Source organism: Dipteris shenzhenensis, chromosome 8, assembly GCF_047967505.1.
Source record: "Dipteris shenzhenensis isolate YYH24624 ecotype China chromosome 8, Dip_SZ_1.0, whole genome shotgun sequence".
Lineage (NCBI taxonomy): Eukaryota > Viridiplantae > Streptophyta > Polypodiopsida > Gleicheniales > Dipteridaceae > Dipteris > Dipteris shenzhenensis.
In genome coordinates, this window is record NC_141603.1 from 56,834,259 (window position 1) to 56,859,743 (window position 25,485).

The 25,485-nt window shown below is 42.9% G+C and overlaps 1 protein-coding gene across 1 annotated transcript; it reads right to left on the minus strand.

Annotated features, from left to right (window-relative positions):
• Nucleotides 1-13,665: 13,665 nt before the first annotated feature.
• On the minus strand, nt 13,666-18,013 carry LOC147899723 (pentatricopeptide repeat-containing protein At5g27110-like). The gene has a single exon (XM_087378487.1). It carries the CDS (start codon nt 17,760-17,762, stop codon nt 14,268-14,270), a length of 3,495 nt encoding a protein of 1,164 aa, XP_087234613.1. The 5' UTR covers nt 17,763-18,013; the 3' UTR covers nt 13,666-14,267.
• Nucleotides 18,014-25,485: the final 7,472 nt, after the last annotated feature.

Genomic DNA, 25,485 nt, shown 5'->3' on the forward strand with positions numbered 1-25,485 from the left:
ACAAACCCTGCTAGAGACATAGCCCTAAGGGAGATTCATTGTGAACAGCTCAAGCTTTGTAATTGGCTTTGAGGAAGAAGTTTAATTAAATCAACTGCTTGATGTATTCCTATTGATTTTCTTTCAAAGAATCCAAGGTTACCTCTGTATGTTCAACAACATGCAGTTGCAGATACCTTAGAAAGACTTCTAAAGAAAGAAAGCTGCTTATGATGTTCATGATAACAAGGTCATTTTAAGCCATGAAAGTGTTTTCTTATTTTGGCAAAGAAATTTTGTAATGTGCATATAATCAAAACCAAATTCTAACGTTTTAAAATGACGTTACACAATCACTTTCACAACCATCGTCTACAAGTGAGACCCAATTTCAACAACTTCTTGCACAACATAGATGTGTTAAAGTGCCTAGAATTCTTTCCAATGAATTTTTATGAATCACTTATTGATGTGCTCTATCACCACATCCTCATTGAAGCTCACCAACGCACAAGCATTTGGCATGCACTTGCTAGAATGTCAAGCTTTGCAAAGAAGACACCATTACTAAAAGAGAAATTTTCTCATCTACTTTCTACAATTTAAATGTCTAGAGCTTTAGTTTAATTGCCTTAGAAGGTTCTCAACCATAACAAATACGAAGATCTTAGTGCTATGCTCAAGTGCAAATAGCACGCACAAAGTGTATGAGGCTGGTAATTCTACAATGGATTTAGAGCATGCCTTCTACAACGGATTTAACAGCATGCCTTCTTACTCAATGAAAACTACATGCTTGCTGACATACTTCTATTGGTTATCAAGACAATTATGACATGTAAGTAGTATGGGAACAACAAGAAGAGGCACAACTGCTAGACTTAGTTAGAAGCTCACCTTCTTTGTTTGCAGAAGAGATTGCCAATGCATATGATGCAAAGTTCCCACATAGGAGGCGTACTTTGCAAGCTATAACAAAGAAACTCTGCAAGATTATGGCACTTAAGTGAAGTATCCCAAGCACACTTGACTCTCCCTTTCTTCAAGTCCAAAACCATTTCAACCAAACTTATATGAACTATCCAACCTATCAAACACAAGAGAAAAGAAGAGCCCACAAAAGTCCTCGACCTTCTAAGGACCCTAAATTGTTGTACAAAAAAAAGATACAAGACTCCCCTATGTGTGCATGCATTTGTTATGGCTACTTGACTCTCTCTTCCAAGCTCAAGACCCCACATCATAGCAAAACCATTTTGGAGCAACATGGTCTACACATTGACAACTCATTTTGCAAAGACAAAATAAAATATGTAGCTACTACGCACAGAGACTCAAAGAGAAAATGACACCAACATTCATATACCTTTGTGTCTAGCATATCAATGCATGTTGATGCTGAATGATATTGAAGCTCATCTTGTTGTGATCCAAATACCATGGCTTCATGGAAGCATTGTTAATGTACTTGCAAATGTTGACAGAGCTAACCAATGCCACTATTGTTGTAGTGATACAAAATGAAAGCTAGAGTACAAGCATAACTATATTTACAGGATTTTAATACCTACACTCACAATTCAAGAATTGAGTGAGATGTTTGGTAGCCCATTGTACAAGCAATACCAAGTACAATTAAATCCCCTTTGGATGGAGCATATTCACAACCTACAAGTATCAAAATAAGCGCAATTGACATCGGGTTGTTTCTGCCTCTCCTCGCCACTAAGAAGCACCACCCATGAGTTTGTGTACATTAATACATGACAAAATATGAAGAGGGGAGAGGAGAAGAGTGGAGATGAGGAGAGAGGGAATAGCTTGAGAGCAAACCACAAATGACTAACTGTACACTAGATTTAGTTGAAAAAATACAATATATACAAACCCTTTTAGGGTTAGGGTTAGGGATTCTAACCCTTTCCTTTATAGCACTCTATAAGGTTGGTGCTATGCACATATGATCACGTGATGGTGCTATGCACACATGATCACATGATGTTGAGCATGAACGCTCAACACCTTCCCTCAAGATCAACATCATGAAGTCGGCCTTCCCTCAAGATGATGATTCTGGGGAATCGAAGAAGGACTGAGCATTACATTCCATCACACCCCTTTAATGGGAATGTCCTTCCTTTGCGTCAAACCAAGAGCTAGTCGGTGTTTTTTGAATAGCTCTTTACCGAGTGGTTTGGTAAAGATGTCTGCAACCTTTTCTTTGCTATCACAATGCTGTAGTGTGATGTCACCAAGTAACACTCTTTCTCTGATGAAGTGCTCTCTGACATCAATGTGCTTTGTCCTGGAGTGATATACTGGATTTTTGGCCAATGCTTGAGTTGATTGATTATCATAGAATATTGTTGTTGGCTTTGACTCATCAAAGTAATCTGATCTGACAATAGTCTTCTGAGCCATATAGCCTCACATGCACCTGTAGTGAGTGCTCTATATTATGCTTCAGTCGAAGACAAAGAAACAGTTGGCTGTTTGTTTGACAACCATGAAATAGCACCTTGACCAAGGAAAAATGCATATCCCTATGTCGATCTCCTGGTCTCATGATCTCCGGCATAGTCACTGTCACAGTATCCATGCAACTGTGGATGACTTCCTTTGTATTCTATCCCAAACTGTCTTGTTCCTCTGATGTATCTCAAGACTCTTTTGGCTGCATTCCAGTGAGACTGTTTTGGATTTGCCATAAACTGTGCTAGTGAGCCTACTGCATAACAAATATTTGGTCGTGTGATTGTCAGATATATAAGATATCCGATGAGTTGCATGTAGTATCTGTCATTGACTGTAGGCTTTTCTGAATCTCCAGTAAGTTTCAAACTCTGTTCCATGGGAGTGGCTGCAATCTTGCAATCTACCATATGAAACTTCTTCAGGAGACTGTCAACATACTTGAGCTGACTCATAAATGTGCTATTTGAATCTCTCCAGAACTCAATTCCAAGACAATAGTGCATAAGTCCAAGATCTTTCATGTCGAACTCTGTAGATAAGTCTTGTTTCAATTTTCTGATGAAGCTATCCTTGCTTCCTGTCACAATCAGATCATCTACGTACAAAAGTGCAATAGTAATGTCTTCCCCTTGAACTTTGTAGTAGAGAGTATGATCTGCATTAGACTTCATGTACCCCAAATCAGCAAAATACTTGTCAATTCTGCTGTACCAACTTCTGGGTGCTTGCTTTAAGCCGTAGAGACTTTTCTTGAGATGGCAAACCTTTTTCTCCTTTCCTGGTTCAACATAACTTATGGGTTGTTGCATGTAGACTTCCTCGTTTAGATAACCATTGAGAAATGCATTCTTGACATCGAGCTGATACACATTCCATTTGCTGAGTGTCGCTAGTGATATCAAGAACCGTATGGAATCCATCTTTGCTACTGGAGCATAAGTCTCATCATAGTCTTGACCATATTGTTGTGCAAATCCTTTTGCAACTAATCTGGCTTTCTATCTCTGAATACTGCCATCTGGATTATACTTCACTTTGTATACCCATTTGTTTACTATGGCCTTCTTTCCTGGTGGAAGGTCGCATAATTCCCAAGTATTGTTCTTATACAAAGCAACCATTTCTTCATTCATAGCAGTTTGCCATTCTGGCTTGTCTACTGCATCTTCGAAGTACATTGGCTCTTCTGTAGCCATGATGGTAGTCATAAGAGCATAGTTGGTGGTTTCCACCTGAATTGCTTTGCCTTTCTAAGAATATGTCAATCTGGCTGGTGGTCTGCTTTCCCTAGTAGACCGTCTAAGCTGCTGTGGCTCTGCTTGGGGTGTTGCTGGCAATTCTTGCTCTACTTTATCAACCTGTTCTGTAGATGACTGTGAAGTCGATGCTTCTATCTCCTGTGTAAGTGAGGTTTTCCATTCTGATTCCTCATCAAAGATTACATCTCTAGAGATAATGACTTTGCGGTTGATGGGATCATACAATTTGTATGCTTTGCTTTCTTCACTGTAGCCAACCATGATGCATTTGCGTGACTTCACATCCAATTTCTTGCGATGATCATCATGTATGTGGGCATATGCTATGCAACCAGATATGTGGAGATGCCCAATGCGTGGCTTGTGTCCAGTGAATGCTTCATAAGGAGTCATACCTTGTATCGGTTCGGTAGGAAGCCGATTAAGCAAATAGTTTGCTGTAGCTATTGCTTCTACCCAATACTGATTCAGAAGATGCTTTTCACTAAGCATTGCTCTAGCACTGTCTGCTAAAGTCCCATTCTTCCTTTCAGCTATTGCATTCTGCTGAGGAGTATCTACACATGTGAATTATCTTCGTATGCCATGATTTTTGCAAAAGTTCATGAATGTTGAAGACATGTATTCACCTCCTTTGTCTGATCTCATGACCTTGATCTTTCTGTCTGTCTGGTTTCCTACCATGGCTTTGAATTCTTGAAATCTGGAAAACACTTCAGATTTCTCTTTTAGAAAGTAGACCCAACAATATCTACTGTAGTCGTCGATGAAGGTCAAGTAGTAAAGTGAACCATTGCTGTTGCGGGTCTGGGCATAACCCCATACATCTGTATGTATCAAATCAAGAATATCTCATGCACAGGAGGTACTTCTGACAAAGTTGGTTCGCTTTTGTTTGCCAAAGCAGCATGCTTCACAAACTTTTCCAAGAAACTGTAGCTTTGGAATCCCAATTGCCATATTCTGATTCCTGAGATCTAACAAGTACTTGAAGTTGACATGACCATATCTCTTGTGCCATTTTGCAGACAGTGGCATATGTTGCATTTGAGCTGACATGGCAGGCTTATCTGGTACTGTAGCTAGCATTCTGTATAAGCATCCTTCCTTGACACCTTTTGCTACTAACTGACATCTTTTGGATTTGTCTCTGATAGTGCATTCATCACCGTCGAAGATGACTTTGTAGTTGTGTTCCGTCATTTGACCTACTGACAAAAGTTCTTGCTGAGCTTCGGAACATAGAGCACATCTTTGACTAATCCTTTTGTACCAGTGAAATTGTTCATAGGGATAACACCTGTCCCTTGAACTGGATTCGGTGTATTGTCTGCTGTGTAGATGACATTCTTCTGACCTTCTAATGGCTTCAATTCTATGAACCATTCTTGATGATTTGTCATATGAGATGATGCACCGCTGTCGATGTACCAAGGATCCTGTTCCACTTGGTCGACTTGATAACTGTAATCCTCTTTAGGATTGAAATCAGTGTCTAGGTGCATTGTATCAGTCTGATGCAATTCCTCGCTTGCAAGAAACATATTTCCTTATTCATTTGCAAAATGACTGTGACTAGAATGTCCACCACGATGATTTCCTCTGCCTCAGGAATTCCCTCGATTACTGCTGGATTGATCGCCTTGGTCGTACTGCTTCTTGCGGCAATCTCTTTCATAGTGTCCAAACTTGTGACAGTAGTTGCACTGAATGTTTGACACATTGGTGGATGCATTCCCTCGTCCTTGAAATCTTCCTCGATTGGAATGATTTCCTCTTTGCTGATTTTGATGTTGCTGAGGATGATGTTGATGCTGATGCTGATTCTGACTTTGATTTTGTTGATGATGTCCACTTTTCTGGTATAATCTACCTCTATTTCTGCCTTTGCCTCTGCATCTATCTGAAGCTATGAATGCCTGATCATTAGAATGACGTTTACGTGCTTGAATGGCCTGAGTCGTGAGTTCTTCACCAAGTAGAACTGATTGAAGTTCTTCCAGTGTCGGGATTTGCCGTTGGATGGCAATACTCTGGACTAGATTCTCATATCCCTCTCCTAGTCCATTTAGGATTACTTGAACCATTTTTGCGGGGTTCATAGTCTCTCCTGCTACCGCAAGTTGATTGTTGTAGTCTTTAATGCGGAGTACATAAGCATGACCGGTTTCACTGCTGTTGCGGAAACTCTGGTTGATCTGGTTTCTCAGGGTGAGAATCCTGGATGTGTTCTTGGACTCGTAGAGAGTGGCGAACATATCCCATGCTTCTTTTGATGTCTTGACTGTGTTGAGTTGTCCTAGCATATCTTGCACATTCTGCTTGATCAGGTGATAGGCATACTTGTCTTTCTTATCCCATTCTGCTTGAGCTCGGGCAATGGCAGGATCTGCTACTGGTGCGGAAACTGTTTGTGTAGATGTAGATCCCGATGTAGATCCTGTTGCTAGTGCTGTGACAACAGATGGAGTAGAGCTACTGGTGGCTGGATCGGCCAATGGTCTAGGTGTAGACCCATCGACATACTCCCATTTGTTGTGAAGCACAAGAATGGTCTCCATTCGGTATTTCCATGTACCGTAATTGGAGTTGTCTAACTTAGCAGATGCCTCCAGATTGAGGTTGCTAGTCGACATGGTGCAAGAAATGTACTCAAAAAATGTCGTGAAGATCTCTGTATGAATCAACTGCAAATACATTGAATATGCCAAGTGAAATCTCTGAACCGTCGGTTAAGATAGAACTACAGTACATAAAATCTGATCTGTGTTACAAGGCTTGTGGCAATGATGCTAGAATAGCCAAGAGGCTTTACAAGGCTGAAAATGATGTGCACGATGCCGTGAGATAGCTAAATAGGCTTAACAATGGTGGCATGTGTGTGTGAAATCAAATGCTATATCTGCCCACTAAATCAATCTGCAATGCCTGTGAACTCTGAAGTCTGCTCACTGAACTGATGAACGTAAGGTTTCAGGTAATGTAATGATGTGAAACCGTATGTGAGCATATGGACTGACTCCGAGTAGATACTAGTCAGGAATTTCAGGCATGGGTTAGATTGGCAACTTGGGGAAATTCAAAGCGTCCCCTCTATGGCGATCTAGTCTACTCTGATCTAGGTCTAAACCAACCGTCGATCGATGAAAGAACAACAAATAATTCATTTTCTTTTGTTCATTTTAAGTGCTGGGTCAGATGCATTGATGTAGAGGCAAATGTGCGTGAAGGAAGTGGTTTTGTCGGCGAGGCTCAAATGTGAGTGTAACTTGCACCGAAATATGCACGTGATGTGACGAGCGTGTAGAGCACAAAAAAATGAGCGACTTTCCTTTTTGGAGCACCCTCAAATTCTTCCTGGATCAATAGATATGACTTGATCTAAGTGGAGGGGCAAAAGGAGTGTAAATGGTGCTCAATGATGATGTGTCACTATGAGTCACATGCAGTGATGATGTGGCACTGTGCCTAGCAAGAGGTGTGCCTATGAGGCCCTGTGCTGAGGTGGCAGAACTGGTCACATGAAGTGATTGTGAAGCATTGTGTGTGCCTGCAGAGGTCAGTGCTGACTGGACTGCTGAGGTGGCACTGTTGATGATGTCAGCAAGGTGACATGGCAATGTTGACGTGGCTGGCGATGATGATGTGCCAGTCGGTGATGATGTGGCAATCGATGATGTGGTAGGATGATGTGGCCTGCTTACGTGGCAATGTTGACGTGGCCTACTGAGCTGGCAGGGTGATGACGTGGTAGATAAGGTCTGCCACGTGGCTGGTCCTTGACCAAGCCCTGGTGTGGTGACCCTGAGGATAAGGTTGGTGATAAGGCCACGTGTCAAAAATCTAACCAATGAACAAACCCAGGGTCCACTGACTTAACTCGAGTCGGAGCCTATCTACCACGTGTCGCAAGGGTAGAGCCTTGGGAGATCCGACGGAATCTATCAGATTCCGTCAACATAGAAAAAAACTCCGACGTCGATGGAGCGGCGCTGCCCGTGCGTGGGTTCATTGAGGCGGTTGAGCATAGAGCTAGGGCTCATTGATGGAGTCTTTTGAGAAGCCAAGAGCGTGGAGAGTGGTTGCTCTGCTCTATGGAGGGTGTCACTGGCTGTTCGACCCAGCATGCACGTTGTTGAGTCGTTGATGAAGAGGCAGTCATAGGGCATCGAGTGCCGGGAGCAGGTCCTTGGAAAGATTTGTTGGAGGTCGCTGCTCACTGCTATGGGAGTGTTGATGGCTGGCGGGAGGCCCATTGATGCTGCGAGCTTCTGGAGCATGGGCTGCTTTGCTAGAGGTGCGACCGTTTTGCTGGGTGGCGTAGGCTATTGCTGATGCCGCTGTTGGAGCCGAAAGGTGAGTCGAATGAGTCGCTTTGTGCCTTGCTTGCTTGCTTGTTACAAGAGACGGCTACAGATGTTGATGCTAGCTGAAGATGTGTGGCTGCTAAAGGTGCGCAGCTGCAAGAACTATGGCACTGGAGGTGCGCGGCTTCAAAGGCAGTCGAGCATCTATTGCATTGTAGAGGCTGTCGGGGCTTAGAGTTTGGATGTTCCGTTGTAGCAGCCTAACTTGTGAGCTTGGCGATACCGTGGCCCCATGAGCTAAGTTGTAGATTGTTGGAGTAGGTTGGCTAGAGCACGGGCATCGATGGAAGCTGCCTTGTAGTTTGGAGAAGGCGTAGGGCATCGTCTCTATTGTCTGCTTGTTGAAGAGTTTGCTGAAGCTCGTTTGGAAGGCCTTTCTCTTGCATATAGTTGCAGAGTTGCCTATCTTGGAGTTGTATGCAATCGAGATGCTGATAAATCAAGACAAAGCTCTCAAAACAAAGCTCTGTTTCTCTCAAGCCACATAGGTAGAAGGCTGCTCTCTCTCCTTAACAGAAGAACAAATAACTTTCTCAAAAGAATGACAGAACCTCCAATGAAATGCAACAGAAATCTCTCAATCCTCACAATGACGGAAATATCTCTCATGAACGGAATTGAACACTCAATGAACGAAAATGTCTCTCTCAACGGAAGTGAACTTGCTTGAAGAACACTCAAGAGAACTATCAACTCACAATCTCTCTCACACTCTCAAGGATCACAATGCCTCAGCGGAAGGGCAAGGGAGCTCTGATACCATGACAAAATATGAAGAGGGGAGAGGAGAAGAGTGGAGATGAGGAGAGAGGGCATAGCTAGAGAGCACACCACAAATGACTAACTGTACACTAGATTTAGTTGAAAAAATAGACTATATACAAACCCTTTTATGGTTAGGGTTAGGGGTTCTAACCCTTTCCTTTATAGCACTCTATAAGGTTAGTGCTATGCACATATGATCACGTGATGGTGCTATGCACACATGATCACATGATGTTGAGCGTGAACTCTCAACAATACAAGCCACTAAAAGAACTCAGTTTGCTACTCAAATGACATTGGTAGCTTGAGAAAATGGATGCATCTATCTTTTGCTAATGTCATCACCAAATACCTACAATGAAGACAATGACTTTCAAACATATGCCTTCCATGCTTTGCAAGTGAATAGGATGCCATAACAACGCAAACAAGAAAAATAAAAGATCCAAATTTCAACAATTACGACAAATCCCAAAATCCTGAGAACTATTACAAGGAGTTATGTTTGCTTTACTTGCCGTTTATTGGAAACAAAACATTCCTTAACACAAAATTTGCCAACATGGCATGATTTATACAACAACCCAAATGACACTAGAGCACAAGAGAACACAATTCAATAAATGCATACCCGCTCCAGCTCCATCAAGAAGTGGCAAGCTTGTCCTCACAATCAACTATTGAGTCCTCTAAAAGAAATACTGCCCATGGCTTTGACCTTGCAAAGGAATGGACTTTCAAAAGCACACCACACATTTTCCACCGATCCTCACAGTTGACTTACACGTTGATGCCAAACGACACCTACACGCAATGCTGAGAAAATTAAACTCACAAAACACATACTTTTAACAGACATAATGCGAACACAACTTCTTCAAGTTGAGTGCATCTGTTTCTTTCTAGAAATGCAAATATAGGGAAAAATTTTGCTATTTTGTTATTGGTCCAAGCGTTGCTTTGTCATTACTCCCATCACCAAACCACAAACCTGACCTTGCTGAAATCACTTCTCCTTGCATATATAGGGAAACAACATAACATAGGATGCACAACCTGCACTTAGCCTTGCACTTGCCACTCACAAGCTTGGTAGTGGAAAAAATACAAACACTATCCTCCATGTACAGAGACTTGGAGCTAGTCATCTTTGAGAGGTCTCTCTAGTGGGACAAAACAAATTCATCGCTACAAACATGCGCATGCACGAAATAGAACACATCCATGCTACATACATGCATATGCGCGAAATAAAACACTAATTTTTTAATACATGCTTGGGTTTATTAAGCACTAGTGACCCATCTTTGCCATGAACACGGAAGGGGTGTTTGCTCATAGTGAGCAAAGGTCGTGTCGATATCTAAAGACCATCAAGTTGAATCATCGGTGTAGATGGGATTTTCAAGCTCTCACAATCAAACTCAAAACCATCAATTGCTTGGGTAAAGTTCCAAGACAATAAATTTGGAAAATAAGCATGCTATAACAACAAAATTGCTCTACTCTAGCAACACAAAGTACATGGATTCTTATCTTCCAAATTGGCAAAACCATCATAGCACAATATGTTGCACGCAATTCCCCATCCAACTAGCAACATCGGCTAGAACAATCCATCGTTCCCAAGGGCTCTCCATGGATACCCTCGCCTTCAATCCAACTATGATCAAATCACATGGCCTTGCCTACACCGCTCTGTCTTGTATATAGGACCTATCCAACCTTTTCCTTGTATACAATCTCGAAAGAAAACACATCAAGATGGACCGAACCATCCTCCAAGATTTTCACCAGCTTAAAACACACTGTGTGTTGGCATCGACCCCACCGACACTCACCCCAATCTTTCAATCACTTACCATAGTGTCATTTACTCTCATGAACAAGATATACTCTACTTGTTGCAAGAAATGCATCTACCAACATCAAAACTTGCCTTGCTCCCTTAATTTCCACGAAATGAAGGGCTGGGGATTGCAACATACTACAAAAACAACCTCAAGCTACTACATCAACAGTTTCAAGGAGTCGTTGAATGTTTGCTTACAATATTTGAAACCCATGGCAACCAAAACCTAGCCATTAGAGATGCACAGGAGGATGCTTTAGTTTTTACTGTGCAGCATGGTGGCAGATTGCTCAGATCCACAGAGGACATCTTGCTTGAGTCTACTTTTCAGCCTATCAGGTTGTAGGTCTTTTGGTGTAGGGATGAGATTCAGAGTGGTTCCCCGACCCAGACCCCCGGCTACTCTCCACCAGGTCTTGCAGGCTTTGGCTCTACGGGGGAGTTCCCATTAGGTATCTACAGTGGGACCCTGGAGAGTGGGAGTGGATTGACGCAGGGCATCGAGAGAAGAGCATCCCCTTCTTTTGTTACATGGTCAGTAATACTAGGAGATTTCAGCTCAGTAGTAGAGGTTGGAGACCTTCCAGAGTTCCTCATTGGGAGACATTTGATATCACTGCGGATCTGCAGAGGTGCTTCTGGAGGAGACTCTGGAAATCCCACAGGAATAGAACGATCACTCTCTTCTTTTGGCTTTCTATCCATGGTGGGATTGCAGTGAACCTTTGGAGATCCAAGTTCGGAGCCGACCCTACTTGCCCTCGTTGCCTCTCTACTTCAAAGACTATTCAACATTGTTTATGGGATTGCAAACAGGCGAGGATGATTTGGATGGGGGTAGCTAGGATTTTCAGTCACCTTGCCCACTCCCCATTCTTTATGACATGGGGCTCAGTGGCTTGGCTTTGTCTTACAGGGCCTCAGGTATTCTATGAGAGACTTGACTCCTCTCGGGCCATTTTGGTTCGACGTCATCAGATTGAGTCCTGTTCGTCGGATGTGGTACAACACCTTCCTTTTACAGATGTACATGCCTTTGTGGATACTTCTTGGGAGATTTTAGCGAGCATAGCATCCTGGTATATCTGGAGAGCCGGATGCATAGAGGCTATGGAGGGTACTCAGGTTCATCCCTCGCACACTTTGGCTAGTATCTGGACAGACACCGTACATACTTTGATGGCTGTATGGATGAGTATGAGATGAGTATACAGGAGACTCTCGTGCAGCCTCAGCTAGGAGGGCTTCTTTCTTCAGGGAATGGAAGGATTCTCCTTTCTTCTCTGAGACTCCTACAGGGTTGAGGTGGCACTTTCAGCCTCAGCCTTGGTCGTTTTCCACCTCACTTTGAGGGAGTTTTATTTATCCTCATGATTTCATGATGTTGTATTTCCGCTCAGAGCTTGCTCTAGCGAGTTTCTTTCTTACTTAATAGAAGTCTCTTTTTTGGCGAAAAAAAAAAAAAACATAGCCATTATCAACATCTACAAAGCCATCGAGGCAAAAACACATACTATTATCAACACCCTCCATCAACGGCTCACTCCTATAGCACAACTTCAACATTGACTACATGATGGGAAACACACAACTCCATGACTTCATGTCAACACCAACTAATTCACACACCCACAACAATTCATGGATCAACCTTAGACCACATTTGGATGAACGCATCCACCCCAAATACAACATATGAAGAGCTGGGGATTGCAACATACTACAAAGACAACCTCAAGCTACTACATCAATAGTTCCAAGGAATCGTTGAATGTTTGCTTATATTTGAAACCCATGGCAACCAAAACATAGCCATTATCAACATCTACAAAGCCATCGAGGCAAAAACACATACTATTATCAACACTCTCCATCAAACACTCACTCCTATAGCACAACTTCAACATTGACTACATGAAGGGAAACACACAACTCCATGACTTCATGTTAACACCAACTAATTCACACCTTACAACAATTCATGGATCAACCTTAGACCACATTTGGATGAACGCATCCACCCCAAATACAACATATGGGACAAACTTTGCATGTTGGTCAAACTATTCCCTCATCTATTGCACACTCATAGTCACACTCTCATATATTTTCCTAACACCCCTACTTCAAACCACCATTCAAAACTCCTCATAGACAGGCCTAATGAATATAATTCATCTTGTAGTGCTCTGCAAAGTGCTCTTTGAGAGATTATTTGAGAGCAATAGTCTATTGTGTCTTGTGTCTTTTTCAAAATAGCTCCCTTTGGAAAACTGATCAAATGGTGGTCGATTGTTGAGCTCTACAATCTTTGCCTTCCAGTATTGACTTTTCTTTACTATAAAAATTGTGTTCCAATTCCCACTCCATCCCGATGGCCTTGCTATAAGGAAAGAATTACCAATGAGTATGCTCTTTCAATCACTCACTTGTTTGTGTATTAGATCCTTTTGCACAACTCCTCCAAGGTACACACCATATATTTCTCCTCCATCCACAAGTCCATTTCTTTGCTTTGCTATGATGTTTTCATGCCACCTTATTACTCTTATGACTTTTTTGGGGGCTAGTAGATATATATGTGTTTTGCTAGTGATGGTGTATTTGTGGGGACATACTATCTTTAGGTTTTCAAACATGGGCCCCTTTGTGAATCTAATGCCCCGAAAACCTAAGAGTTCCTCAGCAAAGATCAAGCTGAAAGGCATAGTCAATGGACGGAGGGTGAATATTTCTATACTACCCCCTGTTGGTCCCAAGGGACAGAGGAGGCTACGTTAGCCGAAGGATGGTTGGTAAATAGGGCATAGAGAAAATGCATGGGGCCAACGTCCAAACTATAGGCGCTACAAGCTTTGTACTAAAAATCTTAGAGGAGATAGGGAGAGGCCAAATTAGCAATTGAAGCCCATGATGGGAGGGTGCTTGAAGATTGGTATCATGATTGATTCTGAGTTAAAAGCTTGGATATACATGATTTTTTAAACAAGCTTGCATTCGAGTCTATCTTCCATTAAAAGGGGAGGAACCATGGCTTGTAGATGGACTTTGTACAGTTGCTGACAGCGTTTCACCTACTTGTAGAGTAGTAAAGAAATTTATTGGGTGGGATGAAAACCCAACCTATAAAGGGATGTGTGATGTGTAGGGATTGAGAGGAAAAGAAGGTGCATACCTTCCATTGAGTGTTGGTTTATGGCCGAGAGGAAAGAGTTTGGGATAACATGGCGCCTAACCCAATTTTGCTCTTTGGGAAGCTATGATCATGCCCTCATGGTTACTCCCCAAGATGTGCATAGTTTATTATAACCTTACACCCACTGGCATGCTTGAGACCACACATGGATCGACAGAATTGCAACCTGTTAAAGGTTGTCACCTCAGTTACTTCTGAGTTCCTGATAAGCTGATGCTCACGATGCATACCACCTGTCTGTGTAGGCTCTCACAAATATGGTAACCAAATCCTATTCTTAACATCATTCGCACTGTTCGCAGCACACCTTGTATCTCGTTGCTCCGCCGATGTTATGTATCCCCCACCACAGTCATCTGCACACCTCAGTCCAGTTATGTCCTGGCTACGTCGATGCTTTTTCTCACCCTTGTTTCCTCGACCTTCTTTGCAGCCTCCTGCATGCGAGCAGCTGCAAAGATGTTGAACATCAAGACATAAGCTGCAGCATCCTCTTCATCCAATTGCACTGCATGTTTAAAGGCTTGTCTTCCAAGGTCCACATTGCCCCACTTTTGACATGCACCCAACACAGTACGCCACACCACAACATCAGGTTGGAAAGGCATTTTCTCCACCATTGCTACCGCCTCATCTAATTTACCTGCACGCCCCAAAAGATCAACCATGCAAATGTGGTGCTCATTTGTTGGCAAGATGCCAAAGTCTTGGCTCATAGCCTTGAAGTACTCCTGGCCCAAATCCACTAGACCTGTGTGGCTGCAGACACCAAGAACACTAAGAAATGTGACCCTGTCCGGCTTTATGTCCTCTCCTCTCATTCTCTCAAGCAAATGCAAAACATTTTCACTTTCTCCTCGCTGAGCATAACCTGCAACCAGTGCATTCCATGAGACTAAATCTTGAACTGGAAGGTTGTCAAACACTTCCTGTGCTTCTGCAGGTGAGCAACACTTCGCATACATATCAACTAAGGTGTTGCCAACAAAATGGTCTTTTTCTAGCCCCTTCCTTACTATCTCAGCATGTATTTCTCGGCCCTTGTCTATGGCTCCTATGCTGCCACAAGCTTTCAAGCTGCGAACAAATGTGCCAGAATCTGGAAACACACCCTCTCGTTGCATCTGTTTGAAACGGTTCAGTGCTTCCTCACCATGCCCGTAGTCAGCATATCCTGTGATTAGTGCATTCCACAAGACTACATCTCGAACTGGAAGCCTGTCGAACATTTTCTGTGCTTCTCCAAGCAAGCCCCACTTGGCATACATGTCGACCAAGGTGCTGGCAACAAAAGGATCTCTTTCCAACCCCCTTCTCGCAACCTCAGCTTGTATTTCTTGGCCCTCGTCTATGGCTCCTATGCTGCCACAAGCTTTTAAGCTGCAAACAAACGTGATAGCGCTTGGAGACACACCTTCCAGTTGCATTTGCTTGAAACAGTTCAGCCCTTCATCACCAAGCCCATGTTCGGCACACCCTGCAATAAGTGCATTCCAGGAGACTACATCTTGAACTGGAAGCTTGTCAAACACTTCCCGTGCTTCTGCAAGCGAGCAACATTTGGCATACATATCAACCAAGGTATTGCCAACAACAGAATCCCATTCTAGCCCCATTCTGGCAATCTCAGCATGTATTTCTCGGCCCTTTTCTATGTCTCTTATGCTCCCACAAGCTTTCAAGATGCAAACAAACGTGACTGCATCTGGAGACACCCCTTCCAGTAGCATCTGTTTGAAACAGTTCAGTGCTTCCTCACCATGCCCCTGCTCAGCATATCCTGCAACCAGTGCATTCCACGAGACTACATCTTGAACTGGAAGCCTGTCAAAGACTTCCCTTCCTTCTGCAAGCAAGCCACATCTGGCATACATATCCACCAAGGTATTGCAAACAAATGGATCTCTTTCCAAAGCCTTTCTGGAAATCTCAGCATGTATTTCTCGGCCATCACCTATGGCACAAGCTTTCAAGCTGCAAACAAATGTGACAGCATCTGGAGTCACACCCTCCAGTTGCATCTGTTTGAAACAACTCAGCACGTCATCACCAAGCTCATGTTTAGCATACCCTGTGATAAGAGCATTCCAAGAGACCACATCTCGAACTGGATGCTTGTCAAACACTTCCCGTGCTGTTGCAAGCGAACCACATTTGCTATACATATCAACCAAGGTGCTGCTAACAAAATGATCTCTTTCCAACCCCTTTCTCGCAATTTCGGCATGAATTTCTAGGCCCTTCTCTAGGGCTCCTAAGCTGCCACAAGCTTTCACGCTGCCAACAAATGTGGTAGCATCAGGAGACACGCCCTCAAGTTGCATCTGTTCGAAACAGTTCAATGCTTCATCACCAAGCCCCCATTCGGCATATCCTACAATCAGTGTATTCCAAGAGAATACATCTCGAGCTAGAAGCTTGTCAAACGCTTCCTGTGCCTCTGCAAGCAAGCCACATTTGGCATACATATTGACCAAGCTGCAGCCAAGACAAAGATCTCTTTCCAACCCCTTTCTGGCAATTTCTGCGTGTATTTTGTGGCCCTCGACTATGGCTCCTATGCTGCCACAAGCTTTGAGGCTGCAAACAAGCGTGACAGCATCAGAAGACACACCCTCCAGTTGCATCTGTTCAAAACAATTTAATGCTTCCTCACCAAACTCATGTTCAGCATACCCTGCAATTAATGCATTCCATGCTACTACATCTTGAACTGACAGCTTGGCAAACACTGCCCGTGCATTTCCAAGTGAGCCACATTTGGCGTACATATCGATCAAGGTGTTGCCAACAAAAGGATTTCTTTCCAACCCCTTTCTCGAAATCTCTGCATGTATTTCTTGGCCCTTGTCTAAGGCTGCTATGCTGCCACAAGCTTTCAAGGTGCACATAAACGTGACAGCATTGGGAGGAACACCTTCACGTTGCATTTGTTCAAAGCAGTCGAGCCCTTCCTCACCTCGCCCATGTTCTGCATATCCTGCAATTAATGCATTCCACGAGACTACATCTCGAACCAAAAGTGTGTCAAACACCTCATGTCCTTTTTCCAAAGAGCCACATTTGGCATACATATCAACCAAGGTACTGCCAAGGAAAAGATCTTTTTCCAACCCCTTTTTGGCAATCTCTCTGTGTATTTCTCGGCCCCTGTTTATGGCACCTATGCTGCTACATGCTTTCAAACTGCAAACAAACGTGACGGCATCTGGACACACACCCTCCAAGTGCATCTTTTCGAAACACTTAAGTGCTTCCTCACCAAGGCCATGGTGTGCATATCCTGCAATTAGTGCATTCCATGAGACTACGTCTCGAACTGCAAGCTTGTCGAACACCTCCTGTGCTTTTGTAAGGGAGCCACATTTGGCATACAGATCGACCAAGGTGCTGATAAGAAAAGGATCTCTTTCTAACCCCATTCTGGCAATCTCAGCATGTATTTCTCGGCCGCTTTGCACATCTTTCAGCTTGGAACAAGCCTTCACTACAGCCACAAAGGTATACTTGGAAGGATGCACACGATCCTTCTGCATTTTCTGGAACACGTTGAGAGCATCCTGTAATTCTCCGCATTCATTATAACCCATGATGAGAGAAGTCCAAGAATGCTCATTAGGATCAACCAACCTGTTAAAAACCTGCAGAGCATCGCACATGCTTCCACATTCCACCAACGTTGGAACAAGGTAGTTTCCTAAAGATCTATGAGCTTCCAGCCCACTTTGGCACAAGTGGGCATGCAAGCGCTTGGCAGACGCTAGATTTTTCTCTTTCCTGCACTTCTGCAAGATGTGTATACCGTTGTCCACCGAAGCCTGCTGGGGAATCCATTCCCAGAAAGAGAGTGCATCCTCTAAGCTCAACATTTCCCAGCCAATGCTACATCGCGTCTTGAAAACCCGCAGTACTATGACCCGTTATGGGTTTTTGGGTCCAAGTGTTGAAATGTTGTCTGGTTCAAAGCATTTGGATTAGTACGTTACGCAGTTGCTGAAGGCAGTAGATCTTGGAAAAAATACAAAGTGGACGGATGATCATTCTGGAGCAGAGATGAGTACATTTCTGTTGGGTCCAAACATCAGGGTTTGTGTTACATAACATTCCGAACGTGGTGCATAAAAGCACTCGCACCAAGAAAATGTGTCTTAACAAGATGAATTACATTCATTAGGCCTTGCAAGTTTCCGATGTTTATGTTTGTATAAATGAGTGAATGGTCTGTCGAGTAAATAAAGTTTGTGCCGTGTATGTAGTGATCTTTAGTAGAACCCTGTATTATAGCTAGTTGTTCGATCAATTGTGTCATATTCCATTTGGACATGAGTGTGGGGAGTTCTTTTGTTCTATTGTTGGAATTGCAGTAGTTGATGTTGAAGTCTCCGATAATTGCAATTTTTGTGGATTTTTCTATATCAATTAGTAGTACTTCAATGTGGCACGTGAGACTACTGCGTGGAAAGTTTAGCAAAAGTTGAGCAGTCTTCATGCAAAGGAAAGTGCAAGCAGCAGGGTGTACTTGATGAAAAAGATCTTTGAAATGAAGATGAAAGAGGGTACACCAATGGGAACTCATCTCAATGAGTTCAACGGCCTTGTGATTAAACTTATTACTCAAAAGATGAACATTGATGAGGATATGAAGGCTGTTTTATTGCTTTGCACACTTCCCGAAAGTTGGGATACTTTCAGGACAGCAGTGAGTAACAGTGCTCCTGCTTTTACAGGCTTGTCATACACTGATGTGGAGAGTTCTCTTCTCACTGAGGAGATGAACCGCAGGAACAATCAAAGTGGCAAAGCCTCTAGTGCTTTGAATGCACGTGGGAGATCTCAATCAAGGGGAAGAGGCAACAATGATAAGTCAAGGAGCAAGTCCCGCTCAAAGAAAGATATGGAATGCTTTTATTGTGGCAAAAAGAGACACATTCAAAAGTTTTGCTTCAAATGGAAAGCGGACAAGAAGGCAGGCAAGGTAGAGAGGAAAGGTGAAGATGTAAAAGATGTAAAAGGCAAAGGCAAGAGCAAAGAAGAGCTTAATGCAGTGACAGATGGTGCCACTGCACCTTATGTTCCTGAACCTCATGTTCCTGAGGTTATATCGTTCAATGATGTGCTTTTCGTGTCTGATGTGAATGCCCACTCACTCATTACAGGTGATTTAGCAGACAAGCTGGATTGGATTGTTGACTCAGGCGCATCCTTTCATGTTACTCCTTATGAGGAGAGTTTTGTTACGTATTCCAGTGGGGATTATGGATGTGTTTATTTGGGGGACAACCATGCTTGTCCGATCATTGGAATTGGTGATATTCAGCTTGCTTTTGCAGATGATAATCACTTTATGCTCAAGAATGTCAGACATGTTCCTACGCTAAAAAAGAATTTGATAAGTACAGGGCAGCTTGATGATGTAGATTTCTACAGTACTTTTGGTGGGAAACAGTGGAAAATCAAGAAGGTCAAATGGTATATGCTAAAGGACCAAAGATTGACACTTTGTATCATCTTATAGCTTCAGATGTCGTTGGACATTCTCTTGTAAATGAAACCGAGCTGCCAAATATTTCACTGTGGCATGGCCGGTTGGGACACATGAGTGTCAAAGGAATGGAAACCTTGGCCCGTTTTGGTTACTTGCCTTTGTATAAGTTTGCTGATTTGTCTCAGTGTGATCATTGCATTTATGGACGGTAAACTCAGAAGCCACATTCCAAGCATTTGTCACTTAGGAGTTCTCCAATGGATCTTATTCATACTGATGTGTGTGAAATGCCTCAGTTATCTTTGGGGGGAGCTCATTATATCATGACTTTTATTGATGATGCCACCCGTAAGGTGTGGGCATATCCTCTTCGCTTTAAGAGTGAAGTTCTTGGCATTTTTCAGAGGTTTCTTGCTATGGTTGAAAATCAGACCGGCAAGAAACTCAAGTGTTTACGCTCCGATAATGGTGGGGAATACATGTCAAAGGCTTTTCAAGAGTTTTGTGACAGTAAGGGTATCAAAAGGGAGTTACCTCCTCCCCATAATCCCAACCAAAATGGTGTTGTAGAGTGTATGAATCGAACCATTCAAGAAAAAATTCGAAGTATGTTGTCACATGCTGCGTTACCCTATGTGTTTTGGGCTGAAGCTATGCAAACAGCTATTCACTTGATTAATAGGTCACCAAATAGGACAGTGGGACTCAAAGTGCCTGAAGAATTATGTACCAGAAAGCCTCCCTCATATAAGCACTTGAGAGTGTTTGGTTGTGTTGCGTTTGTGCACATACGCAGGGAAGATAGGACCAAACTTGAGCCCACGTCTCGCAAATGCATCTTTTTGGGCTATGGTGACAGTGGTGAATGGGGTTATAGATTGTGGGATCCCGAAGCTAAAAAGCTTATACACAGTAATGATGTCATTTTTCATGAAACATGCATGTATAAAACAGCCCCAAAGACTCAAGAAGTTAGAAGGGTTATTGATGAAGATGATGTGCATCATAGACAGCAAAATCCAAGGGCTGTACAGTAGCAAATACAGCCCCAGGAACAGGCCCCAAATGCTGCAGAAGAGGCTCATGTTGAACCTCAAGAGGTAGTAGAAGTGTTGCCTTAAATTCAGCCACAAAATATTGAGCAACAGAACATTGAAATACAACAAGAAGAGGTGGTACAGCCACCTATTTTTCAACAAGAGCAGGCTGTATAGCCAGCTCCAGGTGCTCCATGGATCAGAAGGTCTACCCGACAAACTCGTCCTCCAGACAGGTTTGTTCCTGGGGTTGACTTTGTATTGCTTACAGATTGTGGAGAGCCCTCATGCTTTAAGGAGGCTATGCAGAGGGATGATCATTTGAAGTGGGAGAGAGCCATGCAATCTGAAATGGCCTCTCTAAAAAAGAATGCAACATGGAACTTGGTGCCTTTGCCTGCAGGGAAGAAGGTATTGCCATGCAAATGGGTTTACAAGCTAAAGGTGGCACCTGCAGACTCCTCACCCAAGTATAAGGCACGGTTGGTTGCAAAGGGTTTCAAGCAAGAGAAGGGGATTGATTTTCATGAGATCTTCTCACCTGTGGTCAAAATGACTACATTGAGGACTGTTCTTGCTTTGGTTGCACATGATGATATGGAATTATCCCAGATGGACGTGAAGACAGCTTTTCTTCACGGGGATCTCCATGAGGAGATTTATATGCAGCAACCAGGGGGTTTTGCAGTCAAAGGGAAAGAGGGTCTTGTCTGTAAGCTTCGGAAGAGTCTCTATGGCTTGAAGCAGGCACCCACGGAATGGTATCATAAGTTTGATGCTTTCATGAATTCTCAGGGGTACAAAAGAAGTGAGGAGGATCACTGCCTATACACCAAGAAGGCTTCAGATGGGAGTCTTCTCATCCTCATTTTGTATGTGGATAACATGCTTATTTCAAGGAGTTGCACTCAGGAATTGGTTGCACTCAAGAAGGAGCTGCATAAGACTTTTGAGATGACAGATCTTGGTAATGCCAATCATATACTTGGCATGCGTATTCTTAGGGACAGGGGCAAGAGAACTCTCTACTTGTCTCAAAAAGAATACATTGGGAAAGTGTTAGAACGTTTCAGCATGGATGAAGGGAAGAGTCTCTCTACTCCTTTACCTCCATATGTGAAACTTTCACAGGATGACAGCCCTAAGTCAGATGATGAGCGGGCTGCCATGGCCAAGATCCCTTATGCCTCACCAGTTGGTAGTCTTATGTATGCTATGGTTGCTACACGTCCAGATATTGCATTTGCAGTGGGAGTTGTTAGCAGGTTTATGGCCAACCCTAGCAAAAGGCATTGGAATGTAGTGAAGGGTGTAATGAGGTACTTGAAGGAGGTACTTGAAGGGTACTCAAGATGTGTGCATATGCTATGGCAAGTCAGATGCATCTATCCAAGGATTTGTGGATGCAGACTATGCAGGTTGTGCAGACAGCAGACGGTTTACCACAGGTTATGTTTTTACATTCACTGGTGGTGCAATCTCGTGGATTTCTCGTATGCAGAAATGCATTGCTTTGTCTACCACTGAGGCAGAATATGTTGCAGCTGCTGAGGCATGCAAGGAGGCTTTATGGCTTTCTCGTCTAGTGGGAGCTTTGGGTATTTCAGGAGGGATTCCAGTGTTGCACTGTTACAATCAAAGTGCTATCATGTTGGCTAGGAACCCTGTGTTTCATGCCAAGACTAAGCACATTGATGTGAAGTATCATTTTATCCATGAGGTGCTTGATGGTAAGCTACTTGAGCTTGTCAAAGTGCACACAGATGATAACTCTGCAGACGTTTTGATAAAGAGTCTGCCCTCAGAGAAGCATGCACATTGTATCAAACTCGTGGGTGTCGGATAGGCCATTTGTCTTTTCTTTTGGCCTGTACATTATTGTATTTTATACATCACTTTTAGGCACCTTGGCCTTTAAGTGGGAGATTGTTGGGGGTAAAGGCCCATTTATGCCTAGACCCCTATGACACCCTTATGTGTGTACATACTTGTACTTAGAGTTTGTACCTTTCTAATTATAAACATGAGGTGTTGTGGTGTGCACCTGACCATTCTCATTTTACACACCCACCATTGTGTGTTCTTGCTCTCTCTCTCTCTCGCGCTCACTCCCTTCTAATCTCACACAGACGTTGTATTGTTTTCTTACAATTCATTTGTGGCGCTGAATAATGACAAACAAATCAAATTGCATGCATGCACCATCCTTTAATCCTACCATATACTCCACGTGGCTGGTCCTAAATTCTGACAGCATGCATGCAATGCCAGCCAACAAAAACTTGCCATGTGGACACTCTAAAAATTTGTATTTTCTAATTAATTAAATTCCAGTTTTTGATTGAATGCTATGGTCTACCCACAGGGCAGGCCAAAAAAAAAGTTATGGAGGATAAGAATAATAGAAGGTGGCATTCTATACCGTGGGATGCTACATGGGACCCACTCCTTGGTCACCCTTGCTAAGGTGGGTCATTGGTACTATCTACTACATCTTCAGGTGGTAATTCCAGCACCTATTTCCAAACCAAATAATTGAATTGGCCAACTCTTTCTTTTTGGTGTTTCTAATAAAAGTAGAGTATCTAAGCAAATTTCTGCTGACATCAACGGCAACAAGTCGTCAAAAAAACACTCACCGCAGTGAAGTACTATATGATAGCTAGTGCTTGCTCCCTTTTTTTTCTTGCATAAGTTATTTGGTTCAAGTGGGAGGTTAAGCCGTAGATGTGCATGGGACTATTTCTTGCTCACCTTTGCTAGGGTGGGTCATTGGTATTACTCGTCGCATTTCTCGACGTTAGTCCTAGTACCTGTTCCCAAACCAAATCATTGAATGGCTAATTCTTTCTTTTTTTGTGTTTCCAATAAAAGTAGCACACCCAAGCAAAACTCCACTGACATAAGCAATAACAATGAGTTAAAAAAACATGCACCGTAGAAAATCACTACATTGTAGCTAGTGCTATGGCTTTTAGAAAATGTGAAGAGGTAATTGCTTTTAATTCACCTTGAATGATGGCAACTTTGTTGGAAATTGATAAGCCATATAAATAGGATTGTGATCAATCCAAAATGCTTCAATTGTTTAGTAACTACTTGTTATAGGAGCATTTGTCCAAATACGATCAAGTTGAGATGGATAAATTATTGTTTGCTGTTTTATTTATTAGGATCGCCAAAAGAAATATTTTTCTTTTTGTATGGCAAGACAAATAAGAGAGACACCTTGGGATCCTAGGAGGCCGCGATATCATGACCTCCTAGGAGCCCAAGATGGCCATTTATTTTGGCTTCTAAGAAACTCGCTAGCATGCCAAGTCAATACAAGAGCCAAAAAAGAAGTAACGAGGTCTCTCAAGGGGCTATGATGTCGCGGACTCTTGAGATCCATCCTTCTTCTTTTTGCTCTTGCTAGAGCCATTAATTTCTATTGTTTAGTACCTGATATGCTTACAAATGTTGGCATAGTGGACTCTAAGGAGGCCATGACATCACGGCCTCTTGGGAGCCCACTATGCCACTTTTTATGAGCATTTAGGATTGCTAAAAGAAAGATATTTCTTCTTGTATGGCAAGCCAAACAAGAGTAAAGAAAATGGTCATCTTGGGCTCTTAGAAGGTTGTGATATCGTGGCCTCCTAGGAGCTTGAAAATGGCCTTTTTTTTGGCTTCTGCAAGCATGCCAACAAAAAAAGGAGCAAGGAGGGCTCTCAAGAGGCCGTGATATCATGGCCTCTTTAGAGCTCTCCTTGCTCCTTTTTTGGCTCTTACTAGAGCCATTAATTGATGTTGTCAAGCACCTCCAAGCAAAGCATACAAGAGCCCACAATGTCCATTTTCCTTGGCTCCCAGGAGAGCATTAGGAGTCCCATTTTTTGGCATTCTATTGCTATAGCTCAAGTTCAATAGAATGGAGCAAATAGGACTTTGAGGAGGTCACTATGAGCCCTAGTTGCTCCATTTTGTGCTCTTGCATGGCAAGCCAAATTAGAGCAAAAATATGACAAAATAGGCTTTTAGGGGGCCGTGATATTGCGGCCTCGTGAGAGCCCTATTTGGTCATATTTTTTGGTCTTTCTTGGGCCCATGTTTATCCTGAATCAAGGCTACCATATCCACAAAAAAAAAGGTCAGGCTAGCATGTTGGTCAGGCTAACAAGGGGAAAAGGAACTTACTAGTACAAAGGCCAGTATGGTTCCTATAGGCAGTGATCAAGTGTCTCATTAGTTGGAGTGAGTAGTTGCATGTGCTGTGGCTTAGCTAACTTCTGAATCATGAGCACCATTAGAATCACATCGTGAAGCAAATGATTTAGGGCAGTCGACCAGCAGAAGTGTAGGGAGCTGAGCGTGCCACCTATTAGAAGGCAATTTTGCTTAGTCTAGAAGAAGCTCTATACCAAGGAGAAGGGCAGAGGGTGAGTGACAATACGAGTTCACACTCTCCATGTCACCTGAGCTTGCTAGGTTAGGAAGCTTGACATCGAGTGTTTACTGCAAGCCGAGGCGGGCTTGGTTTACATACAATTTACTTCAATATATGAGATTAGTTTCTTTCTTGTTCTCAATGAAGTGTTGTCTACTCAGTGTGGTATTAAATTCCTAAATGTTGTTAACTCGGTTCTCCCATCACCATATGATTTCTCCTTCAACAGCTAACCTCAACCTTTGAGTGTTTAATGTTGACCACTATCTCATCACCTCAATCACACCCATACTGCTTTTAGTGGATTGCAAGAGCAAGCATCTTCACTCGGCACTGCATAGGATTGGTTATTTCCCACCACCGAGCACCTTAAGTTAGTTTGTTGAGGGTGAGCAAAACAGAGCATCAATATTTTGGTGATCCTGCTTGGGAAGGGTCGATTGAATTGTGAGTTACGAGTTGTTAGTAGGGAAATATAGAGGATTGAGGTAGCAAGCCTAGAATTGAGAGGTCATTGAAAGGTTCATGTTGTCCAGTGATGAAGTGAAAGAGTTGTTAGGTATTGTGAGCTATTACAAGAAATTCCTCCGAGTACCTTTAGATGAGAGGCATAGTCTGGTGTCCTTGAAGACCATTGTGTG